The sequence below is a fragment of the Homalodisca vitripennis genome, chromosome X, assembly GCF_021130785.1.
Source record: "Homalodisca vitripennis isolate AUS2020 chromosome X, UT_GWSS_2.1, whole genome shotgun sequence".
In the NCBI taxonomy this organism is placed as follows: Eukaryota; Metazoa; Arthropoda; class Insecta; order Hemiptera; family Cicadellidae; genus Homalodisca; species Homalodisca vitripennis.
This window is the reverse complement of record NC_060215.1, coordinates 93,260,135-93,286,412: the sequence shown is the minus strand read 5'-3', so window position 1 is coordinate 93,286,412 and position 26,278 is coordinate 93,260,135. Positions and strand designations below refer to the sequence as shown.

General features: G+C 34.1%; 2 protein-coding genes across 3 annotated transcripts in view; one reads left to right on the top strand and one right to left on the bottom strand.

Annotated features, from left to right (window-relative positions):
* LOC124369504 (flotillin-2) overlaps positions 1 to 26,278 on the bottom strand; it is a 428,795-nt gene that overhangs the window by 27,260 nt on the left and 375,257 nt on the right. The window lies entirely within an intron of this gene.
* On the top strand, positions 1,830 to 26,278 carry LOC124369497 (glucose dehydrogenase [FAD, quinone]). 2 transcript variants are annotated; one of them, XM_046827511.1, is made up of 4 exons: positions 1,830 to 1,872; positions 18,417 to 18,625; positions 18,949 to 19,119; positions 22,783 to 26,278. In XM_046827511.1, exons 1-4 carry the CDS (start codon positions 1,841 to 1,843, stop codon positions 24,282 to 24,284), a joined length of 1,914 nt encoding a protein of 637 aa, XP_046683467.1. In that variant the 5' UTR covers positions 1,830 to 1,840; the 3' UTR covers positions 24,285 to 26,278. The 2 variants fall into 2 exon arrangements, with proteins under 2 accessions (XP_046683467.1, XP_046683468.1); XM_046827512.1 differs by lacking the exon at positions 1,830 to 1,872 and adding an exon at positions 2,790 to 3,222.

The following is a 26,278-nucleotide window of genomic DNA, read 5'->3' as shown; positions in this document are numbered from 1 at the left end:
GCCACAAAGTTTTCAACAATGAATGGTACACAAGTGAATATAAGAAACAGGAGTGTTTGCGGTTTGTCCGGACCGCAGCTGACATCATTGAGCAGGATGTGCAACCACACATATAGGTACAAGAAAAACTACTGTCCTGCCAAGATATTCCTAAATGGAGCAGAAATATTATTCAAACATTTTCAACATTTTCATGGAACAAATTAAAACTACGAGAAGGGGAGAAAAAGAGAAATTGTAGAGAATTATTAGAATGGCACTGGCTTAATTCAGCTTTTGTTGTGAAAATTGGAAGATGAAAGTATTGAAACACAAAGATACGGAAGCTGAAATATGAATGTCTGCCAATGATACTGACTAAGATTATCGCACACAAAGTGAGATCGAATAAGCTAAAACGCAGGCTATGGTTGCTGTTACTGGCTATGATCATCTATCCTACTTTTGATGGCATCAATACTTCAAGAGAAGAATATTTTCTGTATTAAGTCAGGAAGAGGAAATGCTGAAACTAAAACATTTGGTACTCAGCAACTTTAACAATGTCAATTTCCCCCATCCATTTTATGCATAGTTTCAGTGGCTGTGATACAAACTCTGTGATACACAGGAAGGGTAAGAGATAATTTATGGACCTGTATAAACAGCAAAGTGCAATAAACCAGATAGATAGCTCCTACATTTTATTATCTGATGCTTATTCACGGCTCAATAGGAAAGAGAGAGAAAAGATGTTTCTGGTTGCATACCATGCCTCAATCTGACCGACCTGAACAAATTTCGGTATTCAGTATTCTTGAAGTCAACTAGCCAGACGAAGACATAAGACAAAGCATAAAGGACCTTGGTAACTGAAAATCAAGAATTTTTAGTTTATTTCCTGTTATTAACATTAAGATAACATTTAACATACCTATGTGTACTATTATTTTTAAATGTTTTAAAAATAAACATATTACATAAATTAAGAATTTTCACTACATCCCTACCACCGGGGACTGTACTTACCTACTGTAAGTTTATCAGGATCCTTTAAGGTACATATGTACTAATTTTCAAAAGTATTAGAATGTTTCTCGCAATCTGGCTAGTTTAACTGACCTTTAGTACCAACAGAAAGTAAAATAAAATTTAGAATGTTTAACCTTAGGTTAGATATCAAAAGAAATATTTTTAAAGTAAATAAAGTTGTTTTTGTGAATTTCAGAAATAAATTTCCAGTACCAAAAACGTTTCATTCAGATAATTATCCTGAAATCACCAATTCATTCCGAAGACAACATAAAATTAAATTGTGTTAATTAAATTAAAATACAGATGAATAAAATGTGTTTTATATACAGATTATATATATATAGTTGACCTAATATATTGCATCCTATAAATAATACATATAATTTTATATTTAATTTAACTGAGTCTACCATGGAAACATCCCATTTGTATGTGATTAAGATTTCAGTACATCTCCAGCTACGAATATGAATCATGAGTATTTTTGTAATTTTGTTAAATATATTTAGACTTTTCTATTCACTACTTCTGAATTGAGATAAGGTCATAATGCTCATTGCTCTGTATTCACAACATATGTTTCTATAGCCTATATATGGCAACTACAGATTGTATGATAAAAATAAAAAAAATCCAAATAAATTATAATGAAGAAGAAACAGTTAACAAATTAGAACAGTTAAACAATATAAGAAAGAGAACAGTAAACAAAACAAACTACGAACAAAAACGTGAGTTGGGTCAATATTCTGAGTCAAGGTCTAAGATTAGAGTTATCACCAGCCCGACCATATGGCTGTGTCAGTATTGATTCAGCCTGTGCATCATGAAGCTCACCTTCAACTTTTCCAAAATAAGGTAGAATTATTTAATATTATTTACTTGTTTATTAACGTGTCATGTTTAGTCAAGTTTAAACTTGATTTATAAAAACCTGAACTACAAACAAACGATATGAAGTAAAGGGTAGCTTTCATCTCCATCAAATCCATTACACAAGCAAAGAAAATGATGGAAGAAACTTAAAACCCAGAATTTAAAAATCATTAGACACTTTTTTTACAATGGTGTAACAGGCATATCATTACAAGTAGGTCATTTCACAGAATGTGCAACATAACGTATAAGACTACTATAATTTGAATGTATTAATAGTCATGTGTCTAACTTAAAACAGACTACACTTGGTTCAAACATACAGAAAATATTAACATACAAATCTCTATCTTTATGTATAAAAGGCAAAACCCTCACTAACTCACTCGTCACCAAATTTTTTAACTTCCCGATATCACAGAAAGCTAAAATTTGGACACGTATGCCTCCTGGGAAGGTTAATTCAATGAATCCCAGTACTTGTGTACTCACATTTCTTGTGGTGGTGAACCAGTTTTTCTTTTGATAAGTAATGTAACTTCTTATTGAGAAGGTCTGAGAGACTTGAGACTCTGTGCAAAACCTCCCGGTTATATTCGTTTACATCAGTGTGAATAAGCATAACACCAAGATATTATTTATACAAAAGGAGTTGAGATTGTTACTAAAAATTAAAATTTATATAGTCAGTTCTCGTAGTCTATCTCACATTCTGACATCCAGTTTTTCGATTATGATGCCTGAAATAAGGTTTTACATGGAATCAGTCATTTAGTGACCAGAATGAAGATTATTTAATTGAAAGGAGAAGTAACATACTATTTAATCTGTTAAAACGTTTAAATGGATTAAAAGAGTTTTAAACTCCCAATTTAACAATTATACAGTGGGGTTTGTTTCACAGCAATAATTTCAATCGGATGTGGTTTGTACTGTCGGAGTCATTTCAAGGGTTATCCTAAAGATTTTCAACGCCACAGGAACTGTCGGAGTATAAAGGTCGGAAGACCTTGAGGATCAATCGCGATAAGATGGATGAGGAAACCTACGAACCCAAAAAAACACCAAGTCCGATTGATCCATAAGACCGCAAAACGTGGGATGAGTCAGGTAGGCAAGGGACTAGCAGGCTGAAAGTGAAACGTTAAGTCCCGTTAGGTGGTATAAGACGCCGTTACCTCCACCGCGCCGCGCTCAGTCAAGACCTAGTTGTGTCCCCTGAGTGTCGAGCGAGGAGCGTGCGGTGATCATCTCTTACTTGCTCACACGACACCCTCGAGCCCTTGGGATCTACCACGACACAGGATACCCTTCAGAACTACCGCATCAAAGGTGAGCACTTGTGCCCTTCCTCTGGCAGCGGATACATGATTCAGCCCCTGCCTTTATCACGTTGTATCATTAACTTTGAACTTCGTATGACGTTCAATTCTCTACTTCAATTTTGAAAGCACCTATCGTTTCCTTCTATATCAGTTCTTTTTCTTTATAGTTTGTGGAGTTACATACCATGAAAGGAATGGGTGGAGAGTAAAATAAAATCACCGCAACATGATTACATGGGAATGATATGTGAAGCAGATACCATTATAGTATACATTTGTACGGACAAACAGTTTATTTTTAGAAAATATTATTTGGTGAGTTTTGAAATCTGAACAATAAGTACAATTACACTATTATGAGTGATGTGGTTTAAAATAATTAATACTCATGTATATAATAGGCAAATCAGTCTTTAGTCAAGGTCTACTTGTTTCTTCTGAATGTCGAGTGAGGAGCGTGCGTCCTTTTTAAACTTACAAGCGATATAGAGGTTGCTCCGAAGACGTTCGAGAACACTTGATACGCAATTTATCAATATCCTCACTCGTAATATTTTCACAACATACTTGAAATTACGCAAATCTTAAATAAAAGAAAAGATCCGTCATAGGCGTAGTAACATTAACCTATTTCTATGTTTTCAGGTCAGCAATATTTAAAAGCAATACTAACTTTGGAAAAGATTTGTATATTGTACTTGAGTATATTTAAATTTACAAAAAGTAAAGTCTTGAATCAATGGTCTTACATGGGAAAGTTTGCTTGGCTTATGTATAACCTTTTTTAAGCTCTTGATTGAGTGCTGTAACAGTCAGAGACACTACATCCCAGGTCTGTCAAAGGCGTTGATCTCATTATATCTCTGAGATAGAGCAGTGTATCCAAAACCTATAGATATAAATTCTTGTAACGAATCCGTTTCTTTTGTAAATAAATTACTTTATTTCCGATGTTCAAGGATAAAAGGACGACTTCCTAATCAACTTACTGCATTGTCAACCTAATGCACGCCCTGTATTTATTGTTTACTACAGATGAACGTTAAATCAAATATTTAATTACAATCATTTCTCGCATTAATAGTATTTCTATCCTAAGTTGCAGAAACATCTAATCTGTTCTCATGCAGAGCGGATAGTGTACTCCTGGATGATGCAGATTCCATAAGTACACATAGAGATGAACCTACATAATTCAATTACCTAGGGAGATTTATGCTCTAGCCATTTCAATTATTTATGACTTAGGTGACACAAAAGTTGTCCATTCTCACCAAGTCTTGATACCAGCCTTGGTCTAATCTCCAAACAGTTGCATTCGCCTCTTAGATTATGATTTTGGAGCAGCTATGGTAAATAAAACCTTGAGAGAGCATTTAGACTCCAATGCCTACACGACATCACCAAGAGATAGTAGCTAGCGTAAGAAAGACATGAAGTACTCTTAAGGCCGACTGCGCTCTTCCTACGTGTATGAAGTAATATTGTACTGTCAATCAAACTATGTTTTAGCTGAGGGCAAATTTAAATCACTTATGATACGTGGGAAAGAGATAATTAATAAAACACAGATAAACTGAGTCAAGTGTTTGTTTTTACATGTTAGTGACATGAATGAATTGGCAGTGTGAGTAATCTGAAAGCAGTTCAAAACTCGCCTCAAAGGCCAGTTGGTGTATCAACTCTGACACGAATTCGGGACAAGCCGTTGATACCATTCATTACTATCTATCGTTTAGCAAAATTAGGCTATGATGCCAAGTATGAATTACAACACGAAACAGAGATTGCATTTATGTACGGTTCTCAATGCATACTTCTAGTTGAATTCTTACCATAGTTTCCAATGCAGTGATGCATTTTATGTTTTCCTATATCAATATTAGTATTATTAGTTCACGACCGATAGTACTACACTCAGACTGACAAATGGAGTGTCAAATATAGCTCTTGGCTTGTAAATGTGCACTCCACTACGAGTACTTCTTTTTGAGGACTTTTTCTGCATTCAAAGGCAGAATGGCTCTTCGATGGCGATATTGTTAAAATAAATTTAACGAACGAATACAATTAGCCTCACCTATTGAACATCTAATTTGAGGTGAACCTGAACATAACACGCAGTATTCAAAATGCCTCAGCGGTAATGTGGTATTTAAAGTAAGAAAATAAGATTTAGACTACATCGCAAATATATTTTGAGGACGGACAAGCAAAACTACCAGGTAGAGGAGGCAATCACAAGTTCGATAACTCCTAACATCAGTGTTACAGGACTTGTATTACTGGACTAGACTGAGTAATATTGGATAGCCTCCTGCAGCCATAAACAAATCATGGCTGCATTACTGAAAGGACTGGATCAGAACTATATTGTAGGCATGAGCAGCATACACTTCACCCTTGCGGTCATAATTTCCTAGTGATAGATTAGGTCGGGTCTGCAGGGTGCGACACGTACTCCAAGACATACGTTCTACCTGTATTGTCTTGTTTTATCAACGCGGCAATAAAACAAGACAGATAAATCGCTACACAAATACTTCACGAAAACAAGGAGGAGGAACAATTTTTTCATTGTTTATACGTGGAATTGTATTGTATAAAATTGTATACAACTTTAAATACAGGATAAACATCTCAAGTTCTATTTCGAATACCACAGGTGCTTGCTATTAATATTACTAAGGACTCGACAGATATTTATTTAAATCATGTAGATGTCTATCTATCAGTTTGTGTAATTACTCTTGATAGAAACGTCCTATACAAGGGCGGTTTGATAACGCTGGTACATTTGTATAAAATAGCGGACAATTTTTGGAACCTGCACAGTTGTTGATAAGCCTGATATTTCAATGGATATTACAGCAAGTTTCGAAAGGCAACTGTTATTAGTTGATTGTTGGCAGCCAGCTGAAGTGGTAACTACGTAGTTAGTTCCTTAGGATGGAGAAAAACGAATTTCGCGCGGTAATTAAACATTTTCATTTGAAGGGTTGGACAGATGCACAGAGTTGGAGGAAGTCCATGTGGTTTCTGCACCTACCTTTGGTAAACGTGGTCGGAGAAGCACGGAAGATGAAGCACGCTCCGGTCGGCCAGTTGAAATCACCACACAGGAAACCATCGATAAGGTGCATGATATGGTAATGAAAGATCGAAGATTAAAGGTTTACGACATACCTAACATTCTAGGCATCTCAGCTGAACGAGTGCATTGCACCTCCATGAAAAACTGGTCATGAAGAAGCTCTGTACGCGATGGGTGTCGCGCCTGCTTATTTTAGACCAAAAACGGAAACGAAAGAACATTTATACTCAGAGTTTTACACTTTTCAGGCGCAATCCACAGGATTTTTGCGCAGATTCATAACTGTGGATGAAACTTATATCCACCATTACACTCTGGAGAACAAACAGCAGTCCAAACAATGGACGGGAGAGAGGGGAGAATGCACCAAAGAAGGTGAAGACTGTTTTGTCAGCTGGAAAAGTGATCACCAATGTCTTTTGGGATTTCCAGGGTATAACCTGATAGATTATTTGAAAAAAATAACTGGGCCCTAATATGCTGCTCTGCTGGATCATTTGAAACAGGAACTCATTGAAAAACGTCCAAGATTGGCGAGGAAGAAGGTGCTGTTTCGCCAGGACAATGCTCCAGCCCACACAGCAGCTATTGCAATGGTAAAAGTGTTTGCCTTTGGGTTCGAATTGGTTCCTCACCCACCCTATTCACCAGACTTGGCTCCGAGTGACTTCTTTTTATTCCCAAACTTAATAATTTGGCTTGGTTGGAAGAAATTTTCATCCAATGTGGAAGTGTCCACCGGTGTGACACACTATTTTGCAGAGTTCAACAAAGCCTACTTCATTGATGGGTTTAAAAAATTGGAAACTCGTTAAACCAAGTGTATAGCGTTGCAAGGAGACTATGTCAAGAAATAAAGTGTGTTTTATCCTTTAAAACAATATTTTACACTATTTTTACCAGACTTATCAAACCACCCTCGTAGACTGAAAACCTGGTAAGGTCATCTTAGCCCAAGGTAGAACCCATTGATTTTGGAGTCAAAAAGTCAAAGAAAACCAAACCTTCAATCATCCGGGAAAAAAACTACTTTCAGTTCGGTAAAGAGTTTTGTTACGTTCTGTCGATTCCTCTGATACTTCGATGAATCGGTTGTTTGAAGCTAAAAGGAAGTACAAAACATAAAACATAAAAATAGTAAAGTACAAAAATGTGTTATAAATATTTAAACTGCTAAAATATTTTGTCACTAATAATTGAAATGATTAGGTTGACAAAATCTAGGATAAAAAACGCGATCTAGGATTGGAACGCAGATTCAACATAATGAAAATAGCTTAGGGAATATATCAGCTAATCATTTAACAGCAGCTTCAAGGTACTGTTAGCACGTTTTAAACACTTATTAAAAATGGTTTGGTCAGATTAAACATTCGAAAGCAGAAAGAGCAATCTTAGGATTGAAGTTGCAGCCGGAACATGTGATGTCATACATCCATAAATAACAATAAACAACAATCTGTTGTGAAACCCTACAATGGGCAGATATTTATCTGTGTTTATTACGATTTCTCTGTGACGACACTCATGAAATTTCCCGAGGACATAAAGCTATTTTTTATTTGACATGATCGTGTGTAGGATTAACACACGTTTTTGCGTTTAATAATTACAGATAAGTCAAGATAACACTTTCTGTAAAATCCAACACGAATAACAATACAGCTTAAATAGATCACCATGGACGAGAAATTAATTAGCTAATATGGTGTTAACAATCTAATCCCACCGGAAAATTTACCGCACCGCTTTTTTCGTAAATAACAAACTGGAAAATACACGCTAACAAAATATAACAATTTTAAAACATGTTCACGGTTTTTTTATAAACTAAAATATAGAAATATTTGTAGTGTATACGTATAAAGATATATGTACCCAGTACATTGATACTTATAGTATGTTTTTCCAGGAATAAATTAAATATGGCATGGTTCAAAATTACCAAAAGACTATCGCTCAAAGACCAGTTCGTTAAATGCCAATTCGGAAATCTTTTAAGCTCACCAAACCTTAATAAGAGAACGAAGCAGTTGCTCTAAAAACATATTATTACTACTAAAGTTTCTAATCGAATGAAGAAAGAAACTATTAATAGCAACAAGTGAAATCCACACACAATATACTCAAGAAACTATTAAAGATGTACGTCATTCATCAGTTAATATTGCTGAAATTCAACTTAGCAAGCATAACAATTACTATTGTCGTGTGACAGTTTAGCATTACTCAACACAAAGAAAAATTCATTTTAAAATTCTTACGAGTTACTATTAAGATACAAACATACGAGTTAGATATGCAATTTTTATCTTTAACCAACCATAATTTGCAATTTCTTATCATAGTTACGTTAAAACTTAAGTTTTGCCACTGAGTAAACAAAAGTTTTTATTTTTGTTTCTAATAACGGAAAATCCCATATCCTCTATGGCAATTCTCCTTATCACCAAAGATTATTGATTTATATAGAGAACATAACAGAATCATAAGTATTGTAACTAACAACTACTTAAAATAAGTAATACGTAACTACAAGACAGAAAACCGCGTGAACGTAACTGAGTCTTGATTGAAGGCACGAAATACGTAGAAAATTTATAAATATTTATATACACATATTTCTGTTTCAGGTAGCAGGGCTGCAAAATGTAAGCTTAGGCGAAATGAGTATATAGGCAAAGTGTACTGAGGCAAGGTTTTTAGTTGCCACGGCATATGGGAACATGTGGACCTAAATGTTACGCACCGGGGAACATTTAAAATTCAAGTAGGCTAATTTGAAAGAACATTTTATAGTTAATATGAATTTAGTAAAAGAAAAGTGATCTTTTCCTTAGTAGGAGTGAAGTTAATCGTAACTTCGATAACGAACCATGAAGGCTACGAACTTGGCGGACGGCTCGGAAGCGCTATTATACTAATGACCAACCATAACTAAGGCGATTGAATACAAGAGAATGGTTGAGAGGTTAGCAGGGATCATTGAGGAAAAGACGTGACACCACCAGCACATTCCACAGTGCATATCGTCAGTGTACCGTTTGACCCAAGACGTACCGGATGGCAATGGTCGGTTTTGACCTGGGTAGGCTACATCTACTGTATATATGCTGCAAACAGACATATACATGAACTCACACGCAAAACAAGCTAAAATAATTCTGCATTGGAACTAACGAAACAAAACGCGTATACTTCCAGAACAATGCAAAAGTATACAACACGACTTTGACTTAATTATTCACAACCAAATTTAAAACAATTTTACTTGATACAATCTTACTAGTCAGGGAGTACTAACCACTTCTTGCCATTGCTTAGAATGTAGAGGTAAAACTACAACTGTAAAAATTCATTACAACGTGAAACATGAAATGTGAGTGTTCTCTTCCCATAACGACTATTGGAGAAGCTTGTTATAAACCCTTTCGGTGAAGGTATTAAAGGATTTTGTGCAAGATGGCGTAAATGATACTGTGTCAAAATTGTAATAACGATCTTAAAGTTAATTGAGTTTAATAATAAGTCTAATTGAGTTGATAAACCACTTCTATGGTTTTGTTAATGGTATGGACACTTTGAAGCAGCAAAAGACTAAACAAGTCTGTAAATTGATGTATTTTTAACCCGTTGCTGTTTTGAGTACTAAAACAATAGAAAGAAAAGCAAAACGCCAATATAAACAAAATCTTATTATAATTGATGGACTTAAAGTGTTTCAACAGTGCCTTCAAATGAGACTGAAGCAATCTTTTACAAAACTGATAGATTTACTGTAGGTGTAAACGTATTCCCCTGTCGTTACGTACATAAAACACGAGTTCTTTATGTATTATGTCAATCTCTTACAAAGTCCACATAACAATGAAGTCAGAGAGAGAGCGCGCAAGAGAGAAAAGAATGGAACACTTTTAAATTGATGAGTTAACAGCAAGGCTTGCGCCCTCTGTACTTAGTTCACTCTGTTCAAGAATGGTATGTCCACGTTATTTGCGAAAGTAAAATGATGATATCGACTAATACAGTCGTGACAAAAACAATAATAATATTAAATATAATAATAATCTCTTTATTGTTTGTTAACAATATATCATACTGTATGGCTGTCGTCCATATATGTATATTCAAACAGCAAATATTCATTCACACACAATTAGATTTACATTTCATTCATTCACGCTAATTCACGCTGGCTTTGGATCAAACTTTTAAATTTTAGTAATTTCAGATATTTTTAGATATCCCAGCGACTTTTCATAAACTCCTCTAGCGAATAAAATGCTCCTGACGCCAGTAGGCGTTTGAGACGAGTTTTGAATTGGTTTAGATTGCTTACATTTTTTTACGCTTTCAGGCAGCTTGTTGATTAAACTGACGCCGACCTGATGCGGTAAGTGCTGAGGCACCGTCAGTCTATGGCTATGGACTCTTTAATTAAGTTGTCCCTGCCTCCAGTTCCTTACTTATGAAGGTTCCTGCCATGAACCAAAGAGGAATTCGATTGACAGTACAAGATCACATAAAAATATACAGACAGGGCAAATATTTAAAGATATGTACTAAGCTGTAGAGTTAAACCGTGAAATAGCCAAACTGAACGTTATAGTCACATTATGGATCTAAGCCAATTTTCTCGTTACAGACGTGAAAATCATAAATGATACAACTGGGACATCTGCAATAACCGCACATGGCTACCGTTGTTAGCAATTAACTCACACCTGTAGCACCAATCTTTCACTTCTGTTGGATGTTGGTTGGGGAGTGTATTTCAGTATTATACCATCCTGCCAATGGGCTGTAATCAATTTGAAATCCCGTAAACCTCCATAGCTTTAGTTATTAGTAATATAGGTTTTTTACATTGTTGATAGCGCATTGAATGCATGTAAAAATAAATTAGTTAATTGTTTTTCTGAGATAACATTACTAGTATATAAAGGTTTTTTTATAATGTGAACAACTAGCGTTATATAAAGAGGACTTACAAACACCAATGACAATGTATCTCATGTATCACGCCGCGATGCAAATAAAATATAAACATGAGACATGCAATACGGCGAGGCCTTACGACTGAGAGAAGTCTGTCTATCCTTGGGCCGAAGAAATATCGTATAGAGAAGTTCAAGGACGCCCGGTGGGACCGTACTCAAGGATTATACTACACTTTCCGCATTGGTGCCTCCACAACTTGAGTAAAAAATAATGATAGTTTAGCGTTGCGTCGTCCATCTATTTGAAATTACATGTAATGCTTTTTTTCTGTTCCGAGGGCAGGAAAATTGTACACTAGACGAGAACAAAACCAATAGAAAAGAACCATCGTCATAGGTGTCTCCTTGTTCTTCATTTATTCTACTTACGTTTATTTCCCTTAAAATTGTATAAGAATATTGGTACAAAGAATAAAAGTTTCGGATACACCAAGATGAAATAAAATCGAGTGAGAAAGTGGAGTTATTGATTAAGCCATTTGCAACGGCCGATCTAGCTGATAACATATATTGATACCTCGTATGTGTTACGAGGTAAAAAAGCATTACTATCAACTTCCCTTGGGTTTTATTCCTTAGTTTACGTTTAGTGTAAACTATTAATGCTTTTGTATAATTTAAATTGTGACTACAAGTGAAATTCAGCGTTTTAAAATACTTCGAGGAGCTGGAAATACATAAGTTGTCATCCAAAGCGCTTGCTACAATAAAATATTAGATAATATTTAAGATTATTTGTTGGTTTTTTGTTTTCCAAGTGGATATAGTGTATAAAGCGAGTCGGTAAATTAGGTTATTAGATTACATGTAATTAGATTACATTTTATACATTTTAAAACTACAAAAAAATTACATAAAATGTAATATTAGTCTTACATGTCAGTTGTGCATGGAAAAGTAGATTATTATAATAGTGTAGATATCACTAAATTTCGTTTGATTACAGTTTGGAATAAATGAAAACTTTCAAATACTTTTTGTAAATTAGTAATAACCGAAATTGAAATTTTAAAACCATCAACTTCTTTCCAAAATGAAGCAACTGGAGGAGTAGACTGAAAAATATTAAAGAATGTCCCCATTTAATTTCAAAAGTAAAGATATCTGTGTGACAATACCAGCGACATTAGGGAAACAATTTTCCGACAACTTTCTTAAATGGAAAACCTTTTTATCCTTGAATAAAATTATAGGCTCTCAAGTAATTGGACAATTACAGAGGATGACAATTGTTTTAAAAGAGTAAAAATGCCAATAAGATCACTATTTATAAACAGAAAATCTGTAGATCGTATACCGGAAATAAAATAAAACAAAAAATATCTATTTCCAATACTAGATTGAACATTTATAATTTTGTTACCATTTTGTTTTGTTTCTTACCATATTTTGTTTTCATCTTATCTCACTAAATTTGGCTTTTATCGCATATTAAGCTACGAACTTACTTATAAACAATGGGGATAACACTTAACAAAATAGTGGCCTTTTGAATTCTTAAAAAAGGCATTCATAAGTGAGTCTTAACTCCAAATTATAATTCCAAATTCTTTTGTTATAACGTGGTAAAACTTGTCAATGACGTTAAAAATCATAACGTATAGATTTGTGCATAGTTTTGTATTGAATTTATATACAGCGTAAGATTATCACACTTTCATTTGACTGTAAAATTTTGTACTGAAAAAAACCCCCTCTTATTTCTCATTTTATGCTCCTGTGTAACAGAGATATATACGTATAATATGTTATTACCGAATGTATCTTCCTTCTTGCGCGTTGTAAAACGATCTATGCTAAGCCAGAAATGAATCTGATTACTTCTTATATACATTATTCTCTAAAACACCTCAGATCAGAGGACTCGCTCGGTAGGTAGCCTTGTAGAACAGGCCTGAGCTGGAGCACGTTAGGTGTGTCCCTGAGGATCCAAGGACTGAACCTTTGACTTTGTTGTCTGGACTCCAGTCTGCAGTGCTCCTCCGGCAAGCAACCACCATGGGCAACAGGTATAGTTATTTGTGCAGGCTGTAGTACATACATAGCGTGTCTTCATTACGAAGTTACTTACGTCATTTGGTTTTCTTTACTCTTACTCTTTGCTATTTTGTCAAATAAAAAACTTCTATACATTTAAGTACTAAAAGTGGTGAAAGTAAAATTCTTTGTTTTGCCTCTAAATTAAGAACTCAAGCTCTTTCCATTACTTATTAAACTTACATTAACTGCAGAAAATTTACGGCAAAGAATTATTCAAATGGATTTCAATGATACATTTTTACCTGTTTTGAATAATTAATACAACGATTAACTACACGGTACTTTCTTCAACAAAAAGAAGATGACAGGCCGGAATCGGTTAAAACATTAGTTTCTATACAGTTTTAAGTAAAATAATATTTTATAAATCAATTTGGAACATGTGTATCCAAGCACAATTGATTGCTTCAGAATCTATCAAAGTCTAGCCCGATTTAATTGTGTGTATTGTATAATATATATTGTGTGTAAACAACGTAAGCATAATGTATATAGCATTATTGTTAATACAGAATCCAGCAAATTCTATTGAATTCAGTAAATTGTTTGAAATGTTTATAAGCACTTTTTTACTAAAATGTCTCATGATGAGGAATTTATGGATTTTTAAGGTTGCACACTATCTCTCGATTCTGTTTCAAAATGAGATAACGTCCTAGCAACAACATTTCATAGCTTTGTTACTTTCATATAACCTATTGCGTAGTGGATTCTTATAATCATTTATATATTAAGAACGTACACATAAAACGATAATATAAAACAATTTACCATGATTTTCACCATCAGAATACGCACATAAAACAATTGTGTTCTTAATTATGTTACTTTCAGTTATAATAAAAGAAAATTTACAGTGAGATTTTCAGTACGGACTTTAGTTTACAACAAAAACATCATATTGCCTTACAGAGTGCGTCTAAAATTAATTTATTTTCTTAATAGTTTATTTATTTACCCAACTCCAAACTCATAAAAAGACGGTAATCCCGACATCGCAGAGAAAGAAACTAAACGATGCAAACATCCTACATTTGGCGTATTCGTTATGAAAATTAATTAATTCTGCTTCCAATTTGTATGCAAATTAAAACATTAACAGTTCAAATAACAATTCAATTTAATCCGTTAACGGTAAAATATAATTCGATTTGAATTCAATTACGCGGTTTGAGTACCGTTTAATAAGTTTCATGTATTTATAGATGTAGATGCATGGATATAAAGTAATATTTTGTTATAGTTTCTGGTGTGGAAAGGGCTATTTGCAAATGAACTAAAATGATTCTATTGTAAAAGGAAATCAACTTCACATATACAAGTTGTTTTAGACCTATAAATATCCAGCCAAACAAACTGAGCTGCATAATTTGTTTCAACAGGTACCCTCATTTTTGACCCCAAACAATGTAGTACAATTATTTTTAAAGGGAAATTTTGGGGGGTTGGTGTCGTTTTAGGAAAATTTTGAAGTGGTAACATAGGTTATGTGATACCTCATTTGAAAGGTGACCAATTTAGCACCAAAGATTTAACGATGCGTTTAATCGTATGTACAGGGTGTGACAAATTGTCTTTAATTTAGGTTTTAGCAGTAAACTCTGCTATCAGTCCCCTCGTCGTAGAATATTATTCACTTATTGCAATGGCAGTCGTTTTCTTGGTGTTTAATACGCCCAGAAAAATACGAATATCATTGTTGGTAGCCGAAAAATACGTTGATCAATGATATTCGGTTGTGATGGCAAAATAGTTGCGGAATAGTTTGATGAGCGTTATTAGTTCAAATTTATAAGTGAATATATACAAATCAACACATGTCTAAAATATATTTAAAGTGTCGATGATAAATTTTAAACTTTTCAAGAAAACAACACACGTGTAACACTACATTTTAACATACAGCTCAAAAATTACTCAAATATCTGCCTAAATATATGTGTTGTTCTTGAAAATGTCATAACTCTAAAACGGTTTACGTTATGGTATTACAGTTTGGCGTACAGTATTATAAATACTTGTCGACATATGCCCTAAATTACTAAACAATAAGACTTATTATTATTAACATTAAGTTAGGTAATAGTATGACAAATATTCCAGCATACCTTGAACCATTATAGGGTTATGATATGATAAATCACACAAATAGATAGAAAAAAATACAACTGTATGCGATTTTACTTTTACACTTGACCCAACAAATTACAAATTAAATTTCTCTATACTCTGTAGAGCAAGTTGTATATAACTTTGTTTCTGGTACAGTGTTAAACAAATGTTTTTGACAACATTGTAACCATTTTGGAATTTTAGGTACTAAATAAACTAAAATAATCTTATTCTAAACATAATTTTATAAGACAATTAAAAGTTTTAAACTGGTAGTGAGCAAACTCAACTTTTTTAAAGAGTTTTAAAACATTTTCTAAAACCCCCACCTTAAAAAACGCGTCTGTACGAAATTCGCGTAAAGCAGATCTTTTTTAATTTTTCCTATCCTAAATATAATTCTGGATACTTAGTAAATATAAATAAATGGTTTTTCAACGACTGATCGTTGGGGGTGGGGGAGGAAGATTACTTCCTTCACGGATATCTCACTGTCAACATTAGTGTCATTAACGGAAGAACACAACAATGGCCTTCGCAACCAATTTCATCTTTTCCAATTTATTTTGGATGCTAGCTGATTAATTATGATTTCAATAATGAGGAAACATTGGTAAACTAATGACGTTGTTTTTAACACATTAGTTATGGAACTATTGAGTAACTAATGTTGGTAAATATATATGGAAATGCACTGTTTACTTGTGATTACGACACATTTCATCGTCTTCTTACACTACCCCTAATCATATAGCCCAATTAATATCACATGTAGTGACTTTATTTATATACAGAACGGCTTATGATAAAGTTTTGAATCCCACATATTGTAAAGTTTATGTTTTAACTAATCTTTCAAAGTAGATAAATCATTGTTAAATGTTACAATAATTTAGTCCCTACTTCGTTAAATTAATTTGCTACTCCTAAATATATATCGTCATAATATATTAAATTATCTTTGAAAAGAATTTTAATTATTTGTTTTTATATACATGTTTAAAAATATAAATTCCATAGGATGGCACATTTCATTTGCTTCATAAGTTGATCGATATATGAAGAAAAATCAGCTTTTGACATCATCAAAAAATAAATTAGAATTTTGTAATAATAGCGAAAGTTTGTGACAGTTATATGAAATATCAATAAATAACCTTCTCTCCGGTTCATCAAATATTTTGACCTACATTACAAACTATAAATGTGTGTATATGTCAAGATTTGCACGTGTGGAGGACACGCCCTTGGCCACGTGACCACGCTATCGAGACACTCAAAGAGAAACAGGGCAAAACACTTTTCTCATCTAGACTCGTCATTGAGTGTTTATACATAGAATTGGTTTTGTAAAGCGGCAGCAGCAAAAAGTTGTTGACGTTAACAATTAAAATTAAGGAGAAGCCAATCTCCTTATACATCCTAATTTATAACGACTGATTTAATATGCAATTTTAGTACATTTGTTTCCATTATTTTGAAGGGTTGTCCTATATCCTACCACTGTGATTTGATTATTCCGAAAAAAATTATATAATGCTGTGCTCAATTTACCTGCATGTTCAGATCAAAACTGTATTACTTCTCAGTTTGAAAATAACTAAAAATAAAATAACTCCGTTTGTATGAGTTTAAAGCTAATCTTTTTAAAATATTAAAAATACACTTCTAAACTATTAATTAATTATATAACACGTCTATTTATCTTGAAACTCGTAAATTTTATAACTTAATGTTCGTACTACCAGTCTTTAAAGTGAAATGCACAAATGTACAAGAGCAAATGAATATAATCTTGGACTACTCTTAGTGTACAGTTCCAAATATACTGGGCATTCTGCACTGGATCGAGTGATGAAAGTCAGAAGCACTGGCAGGGTCGGAGTGCAGTAGACACAGACAGTATATGGAACACATTCACCTTTCCCTGATTGAGACCATGAGAGAAAGTATGACGGCACGGTTTCACTGGAAATGACAAACTTAGACAATTGCAAACCCAGTGGACTGCGGTCGTCAATTGGAAGAACAATTTCATTTAAATACCGAAAGCAGAAAGTACTCGTTGTCTCTACAAACATTCAATCCCAAAAGCATGATACAACCTGACAGTAATTATTTTAAATTGTCTATCAATTTGCATCATCAAATTGTATATTGTACTATTATTTAGTCTCAACAATGTATGACTTTATTCAACTTTGATTTATTTATTATTTGATTGTGTCAATTAAGAAAGTACAACGTAATAGTTCATTTAGGCATATTGATGCATCTCCATTTTTAATGTAGGCTAATTAATGTTGTGTAATAATACACTAATTATATGTTCATTAATGGTAAGCAAATTTTGAGCATTGTTACGTTTTATTTTACATGTTACAAGTACAGAGTTGACCTTTTGAATGTTAAGATGTAAACTTAAACTCTAACTATGCTCAGTAAATTGTGATGTAAAATGGCGTAAATTTTTCGCGATAGGGTTTTGACAGTTAGTTATATCAATTAAATAATTAAAAAATCATGGTGACTAAGGATAGTGCATTGCTTTTCAACTACTTTGTATTGATAGGTAATATATGCTTTCTAATAACAGGATGGCCCTTCATTTAATAATTTTACCTGTACAATTTCAGTTTCATCCGACAATATCCTTTCGGTGAGATTCAAATATTAATATTTAACATAAACACAAGAATATTGATTTTACAGTTAAAAGGACTGTTGGTTATCCGATTCCACCCCCTTTAATCCTTTGAGAATTGAAAACCAACAGATGATGGTCTCCTTGCTCGAAGTCATATATGAAATAAACCCGTGATGGGAGGAGATACTTTTTACAGTATGCTGGGATAAATTTTTTAAAACATTATTTTGGCCAAGGTAGCATCAAATAATAATCTGTTTTCAACATGATCGCTATGCAAATCTCACTTAGTGCCCTTGTTCCCGAAGGATGAGCGGTGTAGTGACGCTGCCAGTGACGCTGGCGGGGGCGGCGGTGAATGCGGCATCTTCGGTCGCCTGGTTCGCGCCTCTGCTGGTCGCCGCCTTGGCTTACTTCCACTACGAGATGTTGGACCCCGAATCGCGACCTATCGATGTCGAGACCAGGTCCATGCATGCGGATTACGACTTCATCATAGTGGGAGGAGGTTCGGCAGGTACGCTTACCAGCAACGCCCGAGGAAATTACATTTATATGTAGTTTAAGACAATTGGTTTCATAGTTTGTTTATAATCCTTCAATGAATCTGTGTATGATTTCCGGTGCATTATTATAAACATAAATCTAATTACACTCTTTTTTGTTATCTATAAAGACATTTTATACTCACGAATAATTCATATGGCACCAATTGATCACATACCTGAAAAAAGTATATGGTTAGATATTGGAAATTTCAGAACACAATTAAAATAAATAGTTGGTGAAATAATAAAATGTAATTTAAGAATAATATCAGATGTCTTGTTTATGAATCAGGGGCGGTGTTGGCCAACCGACTGACCGAGATGGAGAACTGGACCGTGCTGCTGTTGGAAGCTGGTGGAGATGAAACCGAGATCTCTGACGTTCCTCTGTTGGCAGCATATCTGCAGCTGAGCCAGCTGGACTGGAAGTACAAGACGGAGCCTCAGGGCACGGCCTGTTTGGGTAGGTTCCGGATACAGAGACACACTTTAGCATGGCGAAATTAAGATCTCAGATATCTAAAAGTTAAAGATTCAAGAGGAAAACTTTTCCTTAAACTAAGAGGAAAGTTCCAAAAAAGGAATTAGAAATAACAATAAAAATAATGAGCAGGCATTTATAAATTTAATTCTAGAAATAGTAAACGTGACCAGAATTGTACCTTTACATAGTGAAAATGTTTCCTTTTTCAAAACAAAGTTTATGATCAAGCTTACTGATTGAGCGAATATAGTTCTTAGAGGAGCAGTAAATTAGAATGGATATTCAAAATAACAAATTGCATTTGTTTGGCTGAAAATTACTATTTTATTGTAATTCAAAGTTAATTTTTATCGCGAAAACAACAGAGCCAATGGATATATTAGTATTAAGACATTGCGTAGCCCGGTTCATCTTTTTCTACCGCAATGAGCACGTTAATATTGTGTTCAAATTTTAGATGGGTTCCGTTTTTAATGTTTGTGTTGTGTATTATTTTTACTCGTGAAGAAGAAATATTAATGTATTTATTTTATACAAACTGGTAACGTTAAAATGGATTTTAATGAACCACTGGTGTAGGGTACGTAAACGTCAGTTTACAGCTTCAAAATCGCAGTTCAGCGGCTAAAATATGAATTTAATGTTTATTATACACAATTAGGAACTCGAAAAAAATATCAAAACACCGGTACGTGAACATTTCTGGGGCTGTTAGGCACTCTTAATATGCCGATTCTTTCCACGTTACGAGGAATCTGGGGAATTCAATATTCCAGAACGATAATTGACTGTTAATTCAGTTTGAATAATTTACGCACTGCACCTAGCAAAATTCATCCTCTTATCTATCCATATTTTGCTAAACTCCAGTAGTCGACTCATCCGTGCTGGGAATTCAAAAATAGTACTATTAATAAGCGCTCAGGTGAAAGACAGGAAAATTACCAGCCAACTATATCGCTAAGATAATATTGCAATTAGGCTTGTATGACTTAATGATGGTACTTAGTAAGAAACAGTCATAGTCGGTACCACTAATATAAGTCGCAATCAATTTTAATCAGACTTTACAGCACAGATTTCTGATAAGTGCATCAGTAAGTGTTGTGCTTATCTTGCAGAAACATACATTTGAAAACTTTACTAAATCTTATTTGTTCTGGATTACTGAAACTACGTATACGAGTTTGTAACCTCGAGGTTGTACTTGAGTCTCTTACCCAAGTTTGTTGAATACACGTTAGTATGGGAGAAGCAAACTAATCATAACTAGAACGTCTACATTTTCGTCCGTTGTGTAGTTCATCTCTATATACGACGCTGTGTTGGTTAAAACACAATTAAACGGGTTTATAACGTCACAAAAAATGTTTGGTTGATAATTTTGAATACAATATCAGATTTTTTAACAATAAAAGAAGATGCCGATCTTCTTTATTTGCTTATTCTGTCCATTCTCATGCAAGGATTTTATAAAACAAAATATATAATCTCTACTAATAGGATTTGGTTTGGATAAACTAACCATAAAACCTTATTTTATTCATATGTATTATTGAATCTCATACGAACATATTTTTGACATTGCTTGTATAAATAAGTATGGCTTAAAAAGTAATATGCTTTTTTCGTTAGTGGTGTTCTGGTTTTGATAGTCCATAAAAACTGTCTTTTTTTACTGAAACAAAACAAAACGCTTCGAACAGCAAAACAAATACGCATTTCAATAAAGTATTTTGAAACTTTCAATCTTAGTTGTTAAAATAATAAATTAATTACCTACTTGAAAGATCAGCTCCTATTTTTAATATCACACATATTCTATAACGTTGGTTTTTATTACGTAAAGGGATACTAAACTGTTTGTACCAGGCTAATCCACATTCCTGGCAAAACATTACAGTGAAAGATTGCCACGGCTGTACCTATAATAAATCTGACCATACATCGCGTTTTATAGGTAATGGTACAATCAAACTTTAGATTAAAAAATTATCATTGACTGTTCTATCAAGTACCATGCATTAAAGGGGTTTCATTGATTTAGTCTGCTAATGTAATTAATTTTTAATCAGGTTTTCAGCTAGCAGCTTTAAAATTTAGTAGCAACGTTGATTTGCAAACATTAATTTGCAGTTAAATTAATTTAAAATAAAGGATTTGCCTATCAGGTATATGTAGTAAAAATACCAACCACTTCAACATGGTTGAGTGTGAAATAGATGATAATCTTAGTTCTCGCGCTTCAACGGCCAGTGCCATAACTCACGTTAAAGTTTTCCGGTACAAACCGCGTCGAAACATAGTTTTTATTAAATATTAGAAACTTTAATGTCTTTGTAATTGTGAGTTGTGAGAGCTCTTTTCAATACTCTGAGACAAAAAACAGCTATAATCATTCCACGAGCCAATGTTGAGGATGATATAGTAAATTTAACAATTTGTAATACAAACAGGTTTCTTGCAGTTGAACTTCAATGCTAATAGTATGATACAATGGACAACCTGTAAACACGTGGTACGCTAAACATATAGTTGTGACAGCATAACAATTAATAGGAGTATCATTATAATACAGAGTAGCCCGTAATCAGCTTGACGTAACTGATTTTTACAATACAGGTACTTATTAAATTCTCACATAGGTTTGTTTGCTCTTTTATATACTAATATCATGACATGAACTTGAGCGTTCTACAAACTTTGTAATTGTCCAGAAGTGTGTAATGTAGACGAAATCTAAACTTTAAAATGTGCAAGTACAGAAGTACATTCAAGGAACCACAAATGTTTGTTTTTATACAATATATTGAAGTAGCAAATAAACCTTAATTCAAAATGGTAGAATTCTCAAATTATTACGACTAAACTTTATCTTTAATTATCACACAATTTGAATAGTCCTGAGATTCGGTGAACTTTTGCAAGCCATTCAGTAGTTACCGGCAGCAGTCCATTCATTAAACTTCATTCATAATTCAAAAAGGTCTTAACAATGGCTCCATAATGACACGGTGAACTACCTCCTTATTCTTCACAAATTGACGCAGTAATATAATGACGGATAATTTTGATCTTGACAATAGCAGTTAATACTGAAGACAATTGAGAACTTATACTAGTATTAGCATCAAGTGATTTATTACCTACCCATAAAACGTTGTATTAGAATACAGAAAATGTTTATTGCTGTATAGTTCAATCTTTTCATTGGAAAAAACAATTGTCCATAATAAAAGTCTAGTAATGGAGTATTTCAACGCTTATGACACTTGAAATTAGAATTGCTGAATGAAATTACATTTTTATAAAAGGCAGTCGTAACAATATGAGTGACGATCTTGGTCAAATTAAACTCAACCACACTATTAGACGAGCCTACTCGAGACTCGAGCAGTGTGAGTAAACTATTCTGATAAGACCTGATGCTAAATCATATACTAAAAACATATATTATATCAAGGCTTGCGATGAATGATAAATTAACAACAGTTGTGCTTTATCTCTTATCATTTAAAAACTAAAGGAGTCTGCCAAAAACATAAATATAGCATTAATAAGTCTTAAACTTTATTTAAATAGAAATTCTGGTCTCCGGATCATTGGTTATGACTATGAACTAATGAGGTGGGCATGTTGCAGGAATGAACAACGGTCGCTGCAACTGGCCGAGAGGAAAAGTGCTCGGAGGATCATCGGTGCTCAACTACATGCTGTACGTCAGAGGGAACAAGAAAGACTACGACATTTGGGAGTCTTTAGGCAACAAGGGATGGGGATCGAAGGAGGTACTGTACTATTTCAAGAAATCGGAGGATAATCGCAATCCTTATTTGGGCCGCAACTATTACCACTCAACAGGCGGATACCTGACGGTCCAAGAAGCTCCTTGGCACACACCGCTGGCGGCGGCTTTTGTCCAAGCGGGAGTGGAGATGGGGTACGAGAACAGGGACATCAACGGGGAGTTCCAAACCGGTTTTATGATTCCTCAAGGAACGATAAGAAGAGGAGCTCGGTGCAGCACGGGGAAGGCCTTTCTTCGTTCGGCCAGGCTGCGATCGAACCTTCACATCGCGATGAACGCGCAGGTCACTCGTGTCCTCATAGACCCGACAACCAAAGTGGCGTACGGCGTGGAGTTTGTTAGAGATAACGAAAAAATGGCCATTCGTGCTAGAAAAGAGGTCATCCTATCAGCAGGTGCTGTGAATTCACCTCAGATTCTTATGCTGTCAGGGATAGGTCCTAGAGAACATCTAACTGAACTGAAGATACCCGTGATTCAAGACCTCAGAGTAGGGGAAAACCTACAAGACCATATCGGATTAGGAGGGTTCACCTTCATGATAAACCAAGAGGTGTCTCTAATACAGAGTAGATATGAAAATGTGCCTGCGGTCCTGCGGTACGCTACTTTAGGTGAAGGTCCTCTAACCGTTTTGGGTGGAGTGGAAGGTCTCGCATTCGTCAATACTAAATATGCCAACAGTTCAGAGGACTTTCCTGACATCGAATTCCATTTCTGTTCTGGGTCTACCGGCTCCGACGGAGGAAACCAGATTCGGAAAGCTCACGGAATAACAGACACACTTTACAACGTAGTTTACGATCCAATAAATAACAAGGACGCGTGGTCAGCAATCCCGGTACTTTTGAGACCTCGAAGTAAAGGACTAATTAAACTCAGAAGCAAGAACCCTTTTGATTATCCTTTAATCTACCCGAACTACTTCTTCGACGATTTTGACATGAAAACACTGATAGAAGGAGTGAAGATCATTCTTGCAATGAGCAGAACGAAGTCGTTCCAGAAGTTCGGCAGCAGGCTACACAATATACCGTTTCCCGGATGTACAAAAGTACCTCTGTATACGGATGCCTACTGGGAATGCATGATAAGACACTACTCAGTGACTATCTACCATCCGGTGGGGACTTGCAAAATGGGCCCCTACTGGGACCAGGCTGCTGTGGTCGACCCTGAACTCAAGGTCTACGGTGTAAGAGGACTACGTGTCATCGATGCTTCCATAATGCCAAATCTCGTCAGCGGCAACACTAATGCTCCTGTAATCATGATAGCTGAAAAAGGGGCAGACATGATAAAAGAGTATTGGAACAATGAGATCCCTCTGAGGTAGTACTTAATACGATACGAACTTCTGAGAGCTCCTGGAAGGACTAGTAATGGGATTGAAGCTGAAGTCTTATCGTCTGGGACCGTCTAGCGACGATGTTGAAGGAAGTCTACTCCGCCCAGTCATCTGTAGCAAGCACAGGCATCAGCTAGCGCCTTTACGTAAGTCAAGACGATTACACCTTACCAGAAGTATTTCCCTTCGACGTGGAACCTACCTGACCTATTCACTCATCAATATAAAATTCACTATTTCATATTATATTGTTGAAAAACAAACCATTTTCAATGTCTAAAAGTGGAAGTCAGAAAGTATAACTTTTGGAAACTAATACATAAAAACCAGATTTATTAAAATAAAAGGATTTAGTGTTCAATGTAACATGAAAACTGCAATGAACCAACTGGATTGCGAACATTTTTCGTTCTGGTGTGGAAAAACAACAAAAGAAACAAATATCTAACCATAGTTTCTGTACCACGTCTTGATGATGGTGAATGTTTACAAGGCTGTTATATCTTTCGAACTGTCCATAAATAAACAAAACTTTAAATCTATAACAGACTGATTAAAGTCAAGCGGAGTAAGAATACCATGGCCAAGTATCTTGATATATTAATTCTATAGTTGTAATTTCCAATATACCGTTACGGTGCAGAAAATAATAAATCAGCAAGAGATATCTGTATGGGACCCATTAACATTACAACCGATTACGTTCTAAATTGTTAGTCGGGAGACAAATATTGCAATACGTGTAGATTTAAGTGAATATGTGTATATATGTTAATATGTACTTAGACTAATTACTAGTACGTCTAATTAATTTTACTGTACAAAAAAATATTGAGGAAATAATATATTATTAAAATGTATTTAGACAGGCTGTTTAAATTTATTTCTATATTTTATGTTTTACATAGAATATACTGTAGTTATTAGGACACTTTTATACTTTTATATGTTCGTGTTATTCCAGTGTGTAAAGCTTTCAGCTTCAACTTCAATAAAGGATGAATGCGTTAGTTATAAGTAACTATCACTGAGTTTACTTATACTTTACTATTGAAACTAAATAAATAACTTTGAAACCAATTCCGAACGTCAGTGATTTGAATTAAACGATAACAGTGAAGAGCAAGTATTGGAGATAAGATTTAAAATGTTTTAAAATAGCAATTTTTCTACAAGAGAATGATTTTATATACACATAAAGGGAAAAATTATAGTTTTTGTAAAATATACAAATATGCTTGTTTAATTAATTGATACGAGCCTAAGCATTTTTTGATAAAACATCTTTATTTAAAGAGTACAGAGATACACATCATATTGATGCAAAGCTGATAGACATTAAAACTAGATATATTATTACATTAATTTATTGACCTAAAGAGGAAACATGAGCGTTCTGTTTTAATTTAGGTTGAGGGTGATTATAGATTTCCATATAATTTTGAATCAGTGTTATTATTAAAGTAGTTTCGGTTTTATACTTTACAATAGCTATACCTTTATTGAATATGACAATACGGTATGATACTGGAATATAATCAAGCAGGCACTGTCTTATTTACAACTTAACACAAAAATATTATTTTAAAAATGAAATCAATATTGAGAACAAATAATTTATGTGACAAAGGTGTTAGCTTTTACTTATACAAGACGCAGTTTTTATTTAACAAACGTTTTCCTCTTTGGTGTTTTATGTCAAACTAGGTATGTTGAAAGTTAAGTATAGATACTGATACTCGAAAATCCACATCTTTCTTCCATGTAAAAAGGTACAAAACAGTTACGATCAATTAAGTATTTAGACATTTTTTAAAATAATTATTATCTTAAATCTATTATAATACAATTGGTTTTATGGTTGGTTCTTAAATAGCATATTTTAAAAACAGGTATGAAATATCAAATTACAAAAATAAGACGTTCAATTGTTTATGTAAAATGTAAGTGTAGTTGATTGATATAACTTTTGAATTTTACAA